At 48.4% G+C, this 16,045-nt stretch overlaps 5 protein-coding genes across 5 annotated transcripts; 2 read left to right on the top strand and 3 right to left on the bottom strand.

The window, feature by feature from the left end:
- Positions 1–121: 121 nt before the first annotated feature.
- EV420DRAFT_643941 (MFS general substrate transporter) lies at positions 122–2,300 on the top strand. The gene is made up of 13 exons (XM_060482897.1): positions 122–334; positions 389–433; positions 486–501; positions 552–604; positions 660–722; positions 779–879; positions 938–1,121; positions 1,170–1,312; positions 1,363–1,432; positions 1,485–1,564; positions 1,621–1,728; positions 1,780–1,912; positions 1,967–2,300. The coding sequence occupies exons 1-13, from the start codon at positions 232–234 to the stop codon at positions 2,248–2,250; spliced, it is 1,383 nt and encodes a 460-aa protein (XP_060337316.1). The 5' UTR covers positions 122–231; the 3' UTR covers positions 2,251–2,300.
- A 588-nt stretch (positions 2,301–2,888) lies between these two features.
- Positions 2,889–5,155, bottom strand: EV420DRAFT_1698346 (endopolygalacturonase 2 precursor; the record flags this gene model as incomplete). The annotated part of the gene is made up of 15 exons (XM_060479454.1): positions 4,659–5,155; positions 4,592–4,608; positions 4,483–4,540; positions 4,358–4,425; positions 4,225–4,295; positions 4,137–4,171; positions 4,009–4,079; positions 3,909–3,956; positions 3,765–3,859; positions 3,584–3,706; positions 3,463–3,519; positions 3,315–3,407; positions 3,228–3,263; positions 3,120–3,170; positions 2,889–3,060 (listed from the first exon to the last, which is right to left on the bottom strand). Exons 1-15 carry the CDS (start codon positions 4,837–4,839, stop codon positions 2,889–2,891), a joined length of 1,176 nt encoding a protein of 391 aa, XP_060337315.1. The 5' UTR covers positions 4,840–5,155.
- Positions 5,156–5,851: 696 nt separating this feature from the next.
- Positions 5,852–9,063, bottom strand: EV420DRAFT_1617074 (glycoside hydrolase superfamily; the record flags this gene model as incomplete). Its single annotated transcript, XM_060475193.1, is given in 10 exon segments — positions 5,852–5,871; positions 6,499–6,796; positions 6,849–6,859; positions 6,882–7,169; positions 7,204–7,360; positions 7,380–8,110; positions 8,158–8,301; positions 8,351–8,470; positions 8,527–8,895; positions 8,949–9,063. The coding sequence occupies 10 exon segments, from the start codon at positions 9,061–9,063 to the stop codon at positions 5,852–5,854; spliced, it is 2,253 nt and encodes a 750-aa protein (XP_060337314.1).
- A 1,824-nt stretch (positions 9,064–10,887) lies between these two features.
- On the bottom strand, positions 10,888–13,269 carry EV420DRAFT_1698330 (uncharacterized protein; the record flags this gene model as incomplete). The annotated part of the gene is made up of 11 exons (XM_060479453.1): positions 12,827–13,269; positions 12,616–12,776; positions 12,487–12,565; positions 12,148–12,428; positions 11,810–12,094; positions 11,693–11,760; positions 11,588–11,627; positions 11,436–11,532; positions 11,249–11,387; positions 11,068–11,175; positions 10,888–11,010 (listed from the first exon to the last, which is right to left on the bottom strand). Exons 1-11 carry the CDS (start codon positions 13,006–13,008, stop codon positions 10,888–10,890), a joined length of 1,563 nt encoding a protein of 520 aa, XP_060337313.1. The 5' UTR covers positions 13,009–13,269.
- A 1,159-nt stretch (positions 13,270–14,428) lies between these two features.
- EV420DRAFT_1504900 (oxidoreductase) lies at positions 14,429–15,952 on the top strand. The gene is made up of 4 exons (XM_060471267.1): positions 14,429–14,938; positions 14,988–15,041; positions 15,093–15,177; positions 15,225–15,952. The coding sequence occupies exons 1-4, from the start codon at positions 14,510–14,512 to the stop codon at positions 15,758–15,760; spliced, it is 1,104 nt and encodes a 367-aa protein (XP_060337312.1). The 5' UTR covers positions 14,429–14,509; the 3' UTR covers positions 15,761–15,952.
- The last annotated feature ends 93 nt before the right edge of the window (positions 15,953–16,045 follow it).

The raw sequence follows: 16,045 nt of genomic DNA, 5'->3' as shown, positions 1-16,045 counted from the left end.
GCGCCATTAGCACGCCAAAACGTCCCTGGTGACGCAATCTGCGTTCTTCTCGCATACCCATGACGCTAACCTGCAGGTCGATGCCAGAAGCTTGTCGTTATCCGCCAATTTGATAACCGGTACTTTGTATCCAGTTATGTATAAGAAGCGCGGTGGCAAGGCTTTATTCACCCTCCAAACCCTTCATCAGCCGACGCCCACTTCTTCGGGACCTTGGATCAGCATACCATCATGTCTGGAACGCTGCCCTATACAAGCCCAGTCAAAGCTCACTGGTATCGATCGACGTTTTTCAATGCCACGGTTCTTGGAATTACCAATTTCCTTGCACCTGGTATGTACATTCTCTTCTACACTTCTGCGTGAGCGCTTAGCCGAGTTTACGCAGGGATCTGGGGTGCTATGAACTCTTTGGGTGCTGGAGGTTTACAAAGTGAGCTTATGCCTTTTCTTCGTGATCTTTGTAGCTAACTTTTCTACCACAGAACCGTATCTCGTCAAGTACGTCTCGTCAATACTGGGTCTACTGGAGAATGCTGACCAGCTGCCAGCGCTTCTAATGCTTTGACCTTTGCCCTCATGGTCATAACGGCATTCCTCGGCAGTACGTATATATTCGCTCCATACTCCGATTGAGATACTTACTAGGCCTAAATCAGGCTCGATGGTGAACAGATTCGGTATCAGGGCTACTTTGTCCTTCGGTGCTGCTGGCTATGCGCGTATGTCCATCCTTCATTTCATCTATTCTCGCTCTCTGACATTTACGTCTCTTCAGCCTATGCGGCTGGGCTCTACTGCAACAACGTATACGGAACTCAATGGTTCGTCCTGGTCGGAGCGGCATTGTGTGGTATTAGTGCGGGCACATTTTGGATGGTGCGTTCGTTAGCTTCCATCAGAGTCCCCGCAGGTCAGTTGACCGATTCGGTGACAGGCCGAAGGTGCTGTGGCTCTGAATTATCCTGAGGCCCATAACCTTGGCAAGTTCATCGGGTATTGGCTATCCTACCGTGTTGGTGGTCAGATTGTTGGTGGTGCAATCAATCTTGGACTTAACGCGAATCGCTCGCAAGCTGGTTCAGTGTCGCCGAAAGTATATATCATTTTCATCACACTTCGTGAGTTATCAATACTATCATTTTTTCCCCTTTACTGACTTTCTGCAGAGGCGCTTGCTCCTTTCACTGCTTTGTTAATCTCCCCTCCGGATAAGGTCCAACGGACAGACGGAACACCAGTACATCTGATCAAAAACAGCAATTTAAAGCGCGAAGCGAAAGACAGCTTGCGGCTGTTCTTCTCCAAGAATGTATGACTCTGCTTCGCCTCATGGTATTGTTGTTGATCACGATTTTTTAGTTCCTTCTCGTCATCCCTCTCATCACACAAGCCGTATTTAGCGAAGCGTTCAACGGCACATATCTCACTCGTAGGCTCGATTCTACTATATCACGTCAGCTAGACCTGATGGAGAAAATCAGTGCATTTCAGCGTCCGCGCGCGTGCTTTAGGTTCTTTCCTTTCCGCAGTCGTGGCCATCATTTTTGGGAACATTCTTGGTGTAAGGAAAATCTACTCTCGTTTCCGCAATCGTCTGACAGACCTTCTATCTACAAGCGCTTCCTGGATCGCACAACATTGCCCCTGAAATTCCGTGCTCGAACTGCATTTATCGTGGTTCTGGGTCTTCAAGGATGTTGGTGGATCTGGTCGACGATTATACAGGTGCGTTGTGGACTGCACCAAATCATATTATTTAGACTCATGAATATCTAGCACGAATATCAAAGGACTGGCGTGGTTCTCGATTGGTCAAGCCCTGGATTCGGAAGGGGATTTGCCTTGTATCTATTCCTTGTCGGAGGTTTCCAACTGAACTACATGCTTCTCTTCTGGATCGTGGGACACAGTAAGTCTACCGTTCTTTTTTCAACGTCGAACCGACTGACATTCCTGCGTTCAGTTGCTGAAGATGTCGAAGGTGCTTCACGCATTGCCGGGCTCCTGCGCGCTACCGAATCTGCTTCGCAGTGTGTCAGCTACGGTCTCAACTCTATCTCGTCGTTGGCAACGTTGCCGACGAGCTCCATAAACTTTGGATTGTGGGGCGTCAGTCTTGTCCCTGCTTGGCTTGTTATTCGACAGATTGGAGTTAATTTGGAAGGTAGACTGGAGAGGGAGGCTCGTTTGGCCGAGCAAGCCACTTATGATACGGATACGAAATTATCTGCCGACGCTTTAGAGTAGATAGATTACTTTTTCATCTCACGAATCACGATTACACTAAGGGTTTACATTATACAATACAGAGGCTATTAGATACACAAGTGGGGGGACTAGCTATAGTTAGTACGGTTTCTTTACGATGACAGAAAATAACATCTCGATGGATACTGAAAAGTACCAAATAATTCGTTGCTTGCGACACACATATACACGGACCCTCTTCTTGTGTTTCTGTAATAAAGGGACTAAATATAGCCACGATCTTGAAGGGAAACGAAAGGGTCTCATGCCGTAGTAGTAAAGGATGACAATTCGAAACACGAATGAAAAATTAGAGACATGGCAGGACTTCTTCTGTTGTCCCTTCTACTGATATTACCGTATTTTTATGCCACATGTATCCCGTTAGGATGCTCCACGGCAACTTTAGGAGCATCCTAATTTGGCCATGAACGCCGGCATCCTTTAGGGGTCGTCCCTGAATTCTTGAACACTGCTAATGACTTCACTCTTGAGTGGGTAGATGCTAGACAAGAAATTCTTGAAGCATTCGGCGATTATTATAAGAGGAATTCCAGAAAAACAGGATCGAACAGATGTATTTGGATGAAACAAAAGGAAAAATGACGCTCATTACTGATCCTTCAGGCGTCGGTTGATTAAAAACGGAGCGCGTTCGTCGGCATTCTAAAACGATCCACCGACAATCTAACCTCGACATTAGTGATCTCTATAAACACAGGAGAAAGAAGACCGACAGTAGCATTGTCAGTAGTGTTTGTCCTACCGGCCGATCCACCAGTAATCGTCAACTTGGAAAAGTCCCATGTTCTATGAGTAAGGACACAGTTCAAACTCGGTCGAGAAACCATTAAACATCGAATACTTACCCTGAACAAGCTCCACAGTTAATGGTCATTCGTTTGGCCTTAGTGCCGACCCTGAGAATACATGAGACTGGAAGAGAGACAATGCATCGTGTATGGTGCGCTACTTACTGGACGGTGGTCGCATTTCCGGTGAAATTAACGTCCCTGTCAAAACGTATCACACAGGAGGTCGATTCATTCACCGGGGAAACTTACGAAATGGGACCACCAGTTCCAGGAGTGCCATCATCGGCAGGATAAGACTGAGAGATCAAAACACCATATTTTGTAATGCCGCTGATGGTGTTGCTAGAATGATGCGTCAGTCATTTATTTTTAGAGAGAAAGGCGCGTAAATACCTACCCGGAGTATGTGATGCCAGACACTTTAGCGTTCGTGGCCGACTTTTGTACTTTGATTCTGTAGACCGCGGTTCCACATTCCAGAAACAAAGAGGGAAGGAGAAGAGATCATGCAGCCGTACCTGAGACCATACATAGAGTTGGTAACAGTGTTTCCGGAGATAGTAACCCCGGACACTGTTTTGCCTGTGGCGATGGACCCAATAGAAATACCGTGGCCTCCAGAGCACTGATTATTCTTGAAGCTAACAAATGAAATGAGCGATACTATATGCCGATGAGTGGATAGGCTGAAATACACACATAATCGTGGAGCCAGAGTTGATAGCAATACAATCATCCTGATTCTTGACAATCGAATTTTGGATGGTCACGTTGTCAGCGGAAACATCAAAACCCTATATGACTCTTTAGCCTCTCAATCGTAAAATGCGGGTTCATCCTTACGTCAGTATTGTGACCCAGGCTATTGGTATCGCCGGCGCTGTTGTCGACCTAGAAACAAGTAAGCCTATCACAAAGTGCGAGCAAAAATGATTCCGTGTACAGTGATGCTGTCAAAGGTGAGCCCGTTACTGTTACCAATAGAGACTAGCTTGGGCAGGGGCTGTTCAAGACCTATCGCTCGTGAGTCGCATTAAGTATTATCCAGAAGGAGAAGAGAGTAGGGTCTACCGTGAATTGAGAGTAAGTTCCAGGAGCCCTTGAACCTAGACTGAAATTAAGAAAGTCCGCTGTCGTGATAGGCGACGGATAAACCTACTTCAAGAACGGGTGGGGCTTATCAACACCGCCGTTCGTACCATTACCGTCCCAGTACTTAGCTCCATTTCCCTAATGATCCGTTGAACACTGAAGCGTGCTACCGAGAACGAAAATATAAGTATCTTACTCACGTCGAACTTAAATCCAGCGCCTTTGAATGTAATACTTTCGCCGTCAATGGTGAACAGAGGTCCAGTGCCTAAGGTGAGTGTTCAGTAAGCTCCTGACAATGTACCTCGTCAGTGATGATACACACTGGAGGTTTGGGCAAACGTGACATCACCAGCCATGGTGATTGTCGCACCCGACTTGGGCTATCTCCAGAGTCAAAAATGTCAAGCCTCGTAATCTACACAGATACGTACAGAAAGCGTCAATGTGCCTTGACAACACTCTTTAGCGAGGGATCGCGGGCAAAAGTTGTAGACTCACTTCCGTTTGCAACAGTGAAGGCATTGATAGTAACCGCAGAGCAGCTGGAAATCGACGACGCAGAAGAGACAGAGTCGACGACGCAATCGGCACGGGTTACAAGCTCTGCGTCTGGACTAGCTGACACAAGCGCTAGGACGCTGGACGTGAACAAAAACCGGTAGAAAGCAGAGTTGAACATTATCAGTCAAAGGGAAAGATTGGGAAGAATGACTGATACCCTCTGCAGGTCCTACCTTATATACCGATTCAGGAGACTGTGCTGGAAGAACCATGGAAGTAAACGGCAAGACTCTAGGTCCTTTAGGTCTTATGTAGAACACTTGAGTGATCTACGCAATGATCTTCACTGATCGCCCGAATTACGAATAACGCTGTTTGTGTTTCGAATTAGGTAGAACCAGGTCTACCTTTCTGGACTCGACTTTGCGTTTGCAGCTTTATATATTGACGAGCCAGACGTACAGGACCGGTGCGAACTCAGACGGAGCTTCCTCTGAATCTTTTATCTTGGAGGAGAGCGATAAGTGCCTTTGCGCAAAATATGACTCTACAAAACTCACCTGTATTGCGCTCTCAAAACAAAGGTGGTCAGCGAATATGACAATTTCACCGAGCTTGTTGAACCTGGGCCATAGATATTGTTTCAGCTTATAGCATGCTCGTCGAGACCGGCCTGTAGATGCTGTCGATGCGGTAAAAGAATTTCTGTCAGAAGGTCATCAACGGCGGTGATTACATCCAACTCGACATTGCCTTGTGTAGTGACACCACGCCTTTGTCCCGTCTTCCTTGCGTATTTAGTGCCTACTTACTTCCCTTGTTGTATACGTAAATGTCCGGGACTAGCATTCACTGGAGGCTTTGTATGTAGATGCCGCCGAACTAAATTTTACCAGCATCTTTACTTGTGCAGCTTATTACTATGCGTTTTCCTATATTTTTGAGTTGCGAGTGATAGGCCTTCGATATTCAAGGTTTCGACACTTTGGACGTACTCGCGAAAGCTTGTATTGTCCCGACGCGTCTGAGCTGGTGACCCGGGCCACCCACTAGCGAGACAATAAACAATTTCTTTGGAAAGCGCATTACGTTTAGGACTATGCAATCATATAAAATGGTCAACAAGCAACGAAAACTTTACGACCACCTTGAGCCAGTGTCTTTGTTACTGTCATTTTCCGGAGCACCGTCTAGTACGTAGAGGGTGTTACTCAGTGTTCGTCCTTTCTTTAGGCCTCCTATGAGCATACGGAAGTAAGTGCCTGGATAGCATGATAGCATAGGGAAGTTCTCACCGGTATGCCTTAGCTTTGACAAGTCCCAACATCAACTCGGGGGGAAAAGCTCCGGTCGCGGCTCGGAATCGGGTGCCGGAAATCGGTCCCGTGATCGAAACAGCGCTATCATAATTCAAATTGAATTTCATTCCTCCGCCGCTCTGCCCAGTCACTCTGTCTTTCCTTTTATTTCACAACTGATGCGCTGAAGCGTGTTTTAAATGAAGAACCATCTTCGAAGGCTGCATATTTTATTACACATTTGTACGAGAGCAATCCCCTCCAAGCCCGTTCGTACATATTCTGCCATCAGGCTGAGAACAATCACACTAAGTGTTTGTGGTGCTGTAGCGACATGTCCTACTTGAGAAAGTTCTGGTTGATAGAAGCAATGGTAAGTACATCCAGTTTCAAACGACTCGGCCACCCTTAGTGGCAACAATTTAAAATGATGAGAAATAGAAGAAGCACTACAATGAGGCATATATTTCATACCCCAAAATACAAACCAACCTTCCACCTCCTTCAACACCACACCTATTCCAAAGGCTGTTCCTCACCTCCCTGCCCACTTCCATACCCCCCAACAAAATACCCCTCCAGCCCCTCAACTCCACTCCCCCCTCTCCTCCCCGGCGGCTGCGGCCACTCCTCCAACACCCTCTGCTCCCCCGTCAACGTAAAGTTAACCATCGCCAGCGGGGCCGTATCAATCACCACTGCATAATCCCCCGGATACAACACTCTGTTCCCCTGCTCATCATACCGTGCCAGAGACCCAAGCGTCAGGTTCAACCGAGCAGTATCCGCCGCGCCGCCAGCTATATCGAACAGACGCTGGTACGCGACGAGGGATTTCTTAGGGTATGGTGTCGGGACCGAAAGAGCCAGTTAGGAAGGCGAGGGTTACGTAGTCGGAAGCTGTAGTGCCTGTATTGTTAACTGTGACGGAGAGGGGCGAGGAGAGGAAGGAAGCAGCGGTCGAGGTATTTCTCCGTGCAGTTGGATGTCAGAGCCGCGATTTCGTAGCTCTGCATCACGGGGGAGGTGATCGAGGCGCTGAAGTTGGTGTAGTGGAGTCCGGTGCCGAAATCGTAGATCGGGGTGCCGTTGTACCACTTGTATGTTCTTCCTGGACTGTGCGGCCCTGGGTGGAGAGACATGTCGGTCATTGGGACCTCGTTGACGTAGGAGGCGGGGTATTGTGTGGTTGGGAGCCGGCCTGCTGGTGCTGCTTTGCCGGTGATGATGTCTATGAGAGCGACACCACCAGTCCTGGCCGGGGTAGCCTCCCCATATGAGTGCTGAGATGTTTGGGTTGTTTTTTATCGGCGACGAGTCGATTTGACCACCGCCCATCTGCAGTACGATCATTGGTTTGCCGTAACTCGCTAGCTGTCCGATCATGTCGAGTTGGGCAGCCTGTCCAGGAGATGGAGACGCGATCCATGCCCTCTGACTCTACGGAGTCATCGATGCCGTCTGCGAAGATTATGATGTCGGACTTGCTGGCGGCGGTCCAGACGGGAAGCCAGTTGTCGGTTGTTGGGTCTCTTTGACCGCTAACGCCCTGGGCGTAACTGATGGTTATGCCGAGCTGCTGAGCGGCGTACAGAGGGCTATGAAGGTATGGAGCTTGGCCAAAGTAGTTTCCCTGCATCTGCTGGGTTGCGTTGGCCCAGCTCCCGATGAGCGCGATGGAAGAGTTATTTTGGAGAGACAGCGGAAGCAGGCCGTCGTTCTTGAGTAAAACAATGCCTTCAACTGCCGCTTTGTAGGCCAGTTTTTGCGCCTCGGGCGTTGAAACATCGTTGAAGCTTAGCTGTCGATATGGTTGCTCCTCTGGAGGATCGAAATAACCAAGACGAACAAGTGCGGAGTACTGTCGTATCAATGCTTGATCAAGCGTTGACTCGTTAAACAGACCTTGCTCGAATGCCGCTGGGAGGTAATTCGGGTAATAAGTACCGCAGTCCAGATCTGTACCGGCTATTAATGCGGCTGCCACGGCTTCTTCTCTGGTCGCGGTATACTCATGTGGTTGGTAGATGTTTTGCACAGCGTCGCAATCGCTGGTCACGTATTGCTGCTCGTTGGTCCAGCCCCAATGCTCCCGAAGAATTGTTTGGAGCAAGTATGAATCTGCGCAAGTTGGTACGCCGTTCACGGCATCTGAGGATGTCAGCGCAAGATAGTGATATAACAAAAGGTTCACTGACTGTATGAGCACATGAAGGAACCGACATTGGAGTCTCGGGCGCAGCTCTGGAAAGGCGGCATATAGTATTCGGCCAGATCTTGGGATGAGATTTGGGCGTCGAATTGGTATCTGAAGTTCCCATTCCAATTTTCGATGTCGTAGCCTGCATTACGGTCAGTCTGACACTTTGAAAAGTGAAAAATATAGCTGACCTGCGAAATGTTTGCAGGTGGCCACAACACGTTTGTACTTGGGATCGTAGCCCCCTTGCAAGCCGTCTATCAAAGCATGCACGTACGAAGAAAGACGATAAGGGTCTTCACCCGGTGTTTCTACTTCTTCGTCAGACATCCACAGATCTACAAGCTGGAACAATATCAAGACTCACCCTGTCCCCGTCCCCATCGTGGGTCCTTGAAAGGATTGATATTCGGCGTCCAAAAATCCAATCCAGCCCTACCAGCATTGTTAAACACCCTAGCTTCCGTACTGACAACAGTACCAACATCTCTGATCAGCTGATCATCGAACGCCGCACCCATGGTGATGGGCTGCGGAAACGAAGTAGCATAACTGTAGTCCCCGGAGCTAGCGAACTGTACTCCTGGAGAATTGGCAACACCGTGCAAGGCCTCGCTCCACCATTGGTATGGCGGGAGACCAATACGGGGGACGCCGGGGCTGCTGTTGCCGGTGTTGTTGAGTTTTTCTGCGATGGTGAAGAGTGATATTAACGCGGTTGCTCTGTCGAGGGGTGCTGATAGCGCGTTAGAGCAGTGGTCATGGATGGTGAGGTCCTGCAATACTCACATGCTGATGTATTGCAAACATTATTATTCTTCAAAACTCCATTGGTGCAGTCGGGAAATGCGGCTCTTGCTGTCGTTACTAGGAGCAGGGCTGCCGCCGTAAAAGTGATAGACATCTTGGTTGCTATAGCATTCACAGCCAGGGTTACCAAAGGAGTCACCACCTAGTAGCACGAATGTCGTCGGAGTGACGAGGGCGAGGGCAGCAATGCAAGGGGGAGGCAGAGATAAAATAGCGTACATGACGACTATTTCTATTTGAACATACATTCCGAGTCCTACGTATATAGGTATCTCGGTTATTATGCTGTCCTGAAGAACTCGTGGGAAATTTTGGTTCATTGATACCCCCATCACGGCATTTGCCGAATTCCCTACCTGAGCTTTCCGTGGGAAATTTTCCATTCGTTGTCGATCCATTTCACTGGATTTCTCCTTTACTTCTGTTCGCTCTGTTTCTCTTTTATTCTGGCAGTGACGTTGGGTTTCTGGCCTTTTACATCATCTAGTGCGCTGCAAAGGCGCATTTCCTCAGGCCCAGTCACAGGATCGATTATTGGAGAGAATATCTCAATGCTAATTATGTATAATAGGCTACGGATCAGACGATGTTCGTTCGCTCCTACAGGTTTCCACCTATTCCAACGTCTCAGCAAGACTCAGATGTTACAAGCATATGGTCCGGGCTTTTGACTTGGTGTGAGGCGCAAGTCGTTGCTGCAGCCTGCAGATGAAACAAGTCGACCTTTTGTTGTACAGAAGCCCATGAGAACCTCTACTCTTTCTGACTTGTGCAGCAACACGCAATATTACTCTACCAAATTTGGCGGAGACAATTGAGTATGCTCGAGACAGTGAGTGCATTACTCGTTCGCGATAGCCACATAATCACCACCTGCGATTTGCTATCTTTCTCTTTACTATCGCCTTGTCATACGTCAATCTGTTATCATTGATCGAGCCTTCATTCGTGCTCACCAAGGGCACGGCATAGACAACGTACTCGCCCCTCGGCAACATGAACCCCACGTGCAAGGACACCGATCCGCCTTTGCATTGTTACACAAATAGAGAGATGCTGGGTCTCGACTGGGCTTGCACGCTCTTGAAATATCTCATCGTTGGTGACTGGATTTCTACCCTCTTTCCACTGAGAATCATCGCTCGCCGCGATATCGATCATGTCAACGACGTACGACCGTACTGCTCGCTCCACCGAAAACATCATGCTAACACATGCCACTTCACTTCAGGCTCTCTTCCCCCTCCGGTCCTATCAGACCCAAGTCGCTCGGCAAAGAAGAGTTCGTTCTCGGTTTCCCTATCGACCTCAAACGTGTAAAAAAGTCTTTCAAGCCACGGAAGTACCGCACAGAAGTACGCCAAGTATGCGATCTCGTCACTGCCGCGGAGCACATCTACGTGCAACCACTCGTAGAGGTGGGTATCAGGGCCGAGATCATCGCCGTGAGGCGCCAGTCGACGAACTCGCCGGCTTATGAATGCATGTGGGTACTGGCGATCGCGAGCAAAGATCCTAACCAAGGATGGGGGGTTCCCACAAAGAAATGGGTCATGGCGATCATGAAGGAGTACGAATTTCAGGAAAAGCCTCGATGGCTGGAGCGGTTCACTCATGTCGGGTCCCTGTTTTGTGAGTGCCGGCTTCTTAATCTTCAATGCAAAGTAGAAACATAATTGTTACTCGCAGAATTCTTGCAACAGTTTCGTTGGCCCTATATGAATGCTATGGTCAACCCGTCAACAAAAGTAAAGAATTATCCCCTCTATCTCACATGAGAGGTGTTTTCGAGGTGTATTTTGGATCTAGACGATAAATCGAGCTTCTGAAGCTGTATTAAGTTCAATCAGATACCCTTCACACAATAAATTATTTAACCCAATCCTCCGCGACCGATATCACAGGTCCTTCGCTTCTGTCAAGCCCAAGGATCTCTAATGAAATTCCATGCAATTTTTAACACCAGTCCTAACTGCATGTTATCGATCGGAGGCGCCAAAAACATCTTTACATGCCACAGGGACGAACCAGCCTGTTTGTCCTACAGCCAGATAAGCACTCGTATCACAATTTGTAGCAGAAGCAACAATCGTCGTACAGTGAACGCAAGGATATGAAGTTTCCTCATATACCACCGGAGGAACCGCCCCTTCGACAGGTGTTCTCCAGGAACAGGAATGGTTGTCTCGTATCCGTAGTCTCCGGCCTTCACGCCCGTCCTGACAAGGTAAAAATATTACTTCAAAGACCTCAGGTCGCATAATACGCGGCAGGCTTACCAGAGAGGTAGCGATTTTAGCGCCTTGCGTTTCGAAGAACATCTGAGAGAATTTTCGAGGAAGCGCGACAGTCGTCTGAACGCCTACAAGTATCGTGTTCAGACATACCGCACCTATAAGGGCTTTCGTACAACCTTGTCTATGACGAGAAATGAATAAACTGTGCACTTGGTAATGCGGAACATACCCAAAGACAGGATTCACCCTCATCACGCTGTCACCAATGGCAACCCAATTAGATGGCAAGTTGACCGCGTCCTCGAAACGCACATAAGTTGTTGGAGCTGTATGTTTGAGTTAGATTAGTATTGTGTTTCCCAAGAACGATGCAAGACTCACGAACGCGGACGCGACTGCAAGTCATAGAATCCTGCACCTCCTCTAAGATGTCGAGAAAGGAGAAGAACCAATCGGGAATAGGTTCTTGGTGGTCATCGTTCGTACATAGTGCTTGACTTCATCAAGAGTTTGAGGGAGGTCCACATCGCCCCATGCACCACAACATACTTGGACTGCACAGCGTCAGTCAATCGTCAAGTCATAGAAGTAGGATATACTTACCAAAGTTACCCTCGACGTGTTGAGCGTATATGCTTCGATGGTCGACAGTATAATCCGTAGTGCAATTGTAAATCGGTCCACAGTCATCATAATCAGTCGGGAGTCCCGGGAAGCGACTCCCGACTTCCTTCGGAACGTGGAAATGAAGCGTTGAATAATGAGTCTTCTGGTCGTATGCGATTTTGAGGTCGTCGAGGGGAAGCTTTCCTCTGGGGTACTCGGCTGCTATCCCGAATCCTTCCCGTCTTAGCCATTTAATACCAGCACATGCAGGGCCTGTGCAATCTGCGACCGATCTTAGTTAGGTGCTCATGGAATTTTGCCTAGGATTTACTTACCTGCGACCATAGAGGCTTGAATAGTGCGGATGCCGTTGGCTGTTCGGATCGTAATTTGATCGAGGTATTGAGGATTAGAGGTGCTGCGGGATACTCCAGTCACAGTTCCGGTCATTTGCTGGATATTCTCATACCGACTACCGAGTACAAGACGGCGAATCAGAGTCTCAAGCCCGCGACGGCTGGCAAACATCGTTTTCGGAAGGTATCCGTCGTATTCCGAGTAGGGTGTCATGGTCCACGTCCCCCACGTAGATGTGCGAAAATCACCTGGACAAACACTATACGTACAGGTCGTCAGTACACCTACAATTAAAGTCCTAAATGAAGCTGACTGACTTTATATCCGAGGCTTTACATTCGCTCTCAAATCCGGGGAACAGTTTGCAAAAGCCTCTGTAAGCGAACACCTGAACACCTAGGACAGTAATTCAGAGAATGTTATTTCGAAGATCACACTTTGCAGACCTTGCAAGGAGTCGTACTGCATAACGCGTGATCGAATATTCTCCTGGTTCCAGGAATCGACGCGCTTCGCATCGTCACTGTCTAACCATCCCTCCGGCTCGACGATGAGGACATTTTCAAAGTGATCATGGCATACGCGGGCTGTTAGCAGACCAGATATGCTTCGTAGAATATCAGAACACGAGGAAATACAGAACCACTGGTTAGTTACCTTCCACCACAAACAACAGCTATACCCTTGATCTTGTCGGCCGAAGCACGGGAAGATCCCAAAATGTGTATGTCGTCGACACATGTCTGTTTCCGTAGCAGTCTTTGTCTAAGAGCGCGTCCAAGTAGCAGACAAGCATAATAGATGATTAGAATCAGAGCAGGTACCCAAAGCAAGTCCATCAGCGTTGAAAGATCGGTACGACTTTGAAGGCGAAATGCGAGAGACGCTACTGGTGGCACGGCGATGGTTAAACATTGCCGTCGGGGCTAAAGTTCCTTATCATATATGAGGTACGAGAATAATGCGTGGCGAGGATGGTTCGATGCAAGCAGGATTAAGGAAGGGTCAATCTTCGATCAACGATCTAAGAGATTGTCATCCGGCCGCTTCCAGGTGATCAAAAACTTGACTTCGCTTAGTGCCTGAGTAGGAAGTGTTCTGGGCCCCTACAGTCTTGGAAGACAGGCGACCACTGTCTACTCTTAAGACAAACCGTGTTGTACAACTTGGTCCTAGTGGGCAGATTATGACCTAGATGCCATTCATAGGTTCCGAAGAGTTAACCAGATGATTGAACTAAGTTACCTGGACGGGTCCGTTGCAGAACTGCCAGGGCACGTTAAGTGAATGCGACGCGCCAAGAAGAGATTTCCACGGAAAATTGATAACGGTGAGAGAAGCTCTCATCTAAGGTAAATTAATCAGACGGCAATACAGCGGAGGATAGTAATTCTACCAACCCCTCCAAACAGCTTGACGCTTCTCGAGGAAAATATTAGTATCGCCAGAGGAAACGACCACATTAAGTCCCCGTATCCCCAAGGCACCTTCAAATCGTCATGGGTTCCCTGAAGAAGGCGCAGATCAGCGACACATTGCCCTGGATACATAGCTGTTAGAAGATACCAATTCCATGGCATCTCATTCCTTCAGCGTCTTCTTCAGCGCACGTGGACTGGAATAATGAAACTTCGGGCAAATGATCTACGAGAAGTTGCATCCTTTCCGCTTCAAAGAACACCGTAGAGACTCGTTACCCGGATGACGTAGAAGATCAATGAGCAAATTTTGGTAGAACAAATGGCGGCGTTCAGGTTCTTCGACTAGAAAATGTCCCTATGCCACGGATGGTGTTACAGCACGGTGTCGCAATATGATAAACTTCACGGCGAACTTAGCAAAGGCATACCGATGACAGTGAGTCCTACGGAAGGCACTTACCTGTCATACCCAAGTAACCATGTTGGAAGACGGGATGCCGGCATTCACTACGCCTTGAGAAGCTTAGGCGGAAGTCAGCTGAAGATGCCTAGGCATTTTAAGAGCATTTAAGCCATTCTGAGCAACAGATGCGACATCGTGGAGCGATAATGATTCTAGCGTAAATCAGCCTGGCAGCGTAATCAGTGACTCTGATGAAACACGAGAACAATTCACAGGCGCTGTAGTACTGTGGGATGTTAAGGAGTTTGACGTAGAGAAAAATTGGAACTTGGCTGCAAAGTTGCAAGGTGCAGCCGGCGGTAAAATATTTTTCTGCCGCCGGCAGTCGATACCGGCTATAAGAGGAGCCGGTTCGCAAAAGCCGAGACATAAGCAACTCGCGGGAAACAATGATGAGTAACGCCTTGAAGTTTAAAAGGCATCATCATCACTGCACTTTTACATTGAACTCTTTCAATGACTGCTCCGATAAAAGTTGGATTCGTCGGTCTTTCCAAGCAAGGCTGGGCGTCGATTCTGCTTGCCCCGACACTGCTCAAAAATGAAAAGTATAGCCTTACGGCCGTGTCTACATCGTCTCCAGAGTCGTCTCAGGCATCGGCGGAGAAGCAGAGCCAGGCGACGGGCCGTCCTGTGACAGCGTACTATGGCTCGACGGCCGAGATCGCTGCCGATCCCAATGTCGATTTCGTTGCAGTTTCCGTCAGGTCGCCTAATCATTACGACGCGCTCACCCCGGTTCTTGATGCAGGCAAGGATTTCTTCATTGAATGGCCTGCTGGAAGAAACACCAAGGAAACCTTGGAGTTTGCAGAGAAAGCTCACGCGAAGGGTCTGCAATCAATGGTCGGGCTCCAAGGGCGGCACTCGGCTGTTGTGAAAAAGGTTTGAATTTGACGCTCATGTATTCGTACAACGCTTACTCCGAGCCTAGGTCAAAGAAATAATTGATTCAGGAAAAATAGGAAAGGTTCTGTCTACGTCTCTGGTGTGTAGACCTGCTCAAGGTTCCGTCAAGTGCCTGCTGACCGTCAATCAGGTTGGCCTAGCACCCAGAGAGCTAGGATACTGGGGCCCGCGAATTAATAAAGCAAATGCAGCGACTACGTTTGACCCCGCGGCTGGTAAGTTCGAGACTGCTTGCTCTACAGCAGCTCTCATCATCCCACAGGGTCATCTATGCTGGACATCGCTATTGGCCATCATCTTGACGTCTTAACTTACATACTCGGTGATCTCAGCTCTCTTGACGCAACTACTGCGATCCTTTATCCTACAGCAGAGGTAGTAGATACCGAAGGCCACGTCCTCGAAACTACCACCAATACTTCCGCCGACCACATCTCTTTCACTGGGAAGTTCAAATCTGGTGTTCTCGTCAGCGAGAGCTGGCGTGGAGGCGTTGCCGCCACTCCAGGTCGGCAACAACTTCTGTGGGAGATCGATGGAGAGGAAGGATCTATCCGGCTGACAGACGATCAGATGAGCGCCGCTTTCGTGCACATTCGGGATCCGAAACTCTTTTTGAATGGAGAGCTTGTAGAAGTGGAAAGTACTGGGCTTATGGGAAACTTGGCTGCTGGATGGGCTGAGTTTGCCAAAGGAAAGGAGGGTACGCATGCGACGATTGACGATGCTGTGAAAATCCATCGGGTGATAGACGCCATAACCCTTAGCGCTAAGGAAGGCAGGAGAGTGACGCTTTGAGATATCGGGCATTTACCTGTCAGCGGTGTTCTTGTAGCATTTGATCTTTCCCTTGAATGTAACCCATCATCCGTCCTCCTCGCGTTCCATAACAAGTATGATGAAATCCCCATTCGGAATATTGATCCAAAATGATTTGTTGGCTGGAATAGCGGGAAATGGGTAAGGTACCCGGAGAACTTCGCGCCGTACGAATAGATTCTCTGAAGGCTAAGAAAAAGTGGTACCGGATGACTCTACACCCCACAAACATGCTTCATTGCAGAAATATTGAGATGGATACCA

Source organism: Desarmillaria tabescens (assembly GCF_030435595.1).
Source record: "Desarmillaria tabescens strain CCBAS 213 chromosome Unknown EV420scaffold_3, whole genome shotgun sequence".
Taxonomy (NCBI): domain Eukaryota; kingdom Fungi; phylum Basidiomycota; class Agaricomycetes; order Agaricales; family Physalacriaceae; genus Desarmillaria; species Desarmillaria tabescens.
Note: the sequence above shows the minus strand (reverse complement) of the source record. Positions and strands in the feature narration are given on the sequence as shown.

Coding starts and splice junctions, on each gene's coding strand:
- EV420DRAFT_643941 (XM_060482897.1), top strand. CDS start 232: ATGTCTGGAACGCTGCCCTATACAAGCCCAGTCAAAGCTCACTGGTAT. Junction 605..659: donor CATAACGGCATTCCTCGGCA/GTACGTATATAT, acceptor GGCCTAAATCAG/GCTCGATGGTGAACAGATTC. Junction 1,913..1,966: donor CTTCTGGATCGTGGGACACA/GTAAGTCTACCG, acceptor TCCTGCGTTCAG/TTGCTGAAGATGTCGAAGGT.
- EV420DRAFT_1504900 (XM_060471267.1), top strand. CDS start 14,510: ATGACTGCTCCGATAAAAGTTGGATTCGTCGGTCTTTCCAAGCAAGGC. Junction 14,939..14,987: donor ACTCGGCTGTTGTGAAAAAG/GTTTGAATTTGA, acceptor CTCCGAGCCTAG/GTCAAAGAAATAATTGATTC. Junction 15,178..15,224: donor TACGTTTGACCCCGCGGCTG/GTAAGTTCGAGA, acceptor ATCATCCCACAG/GGTCATCTATGCTGGACATC.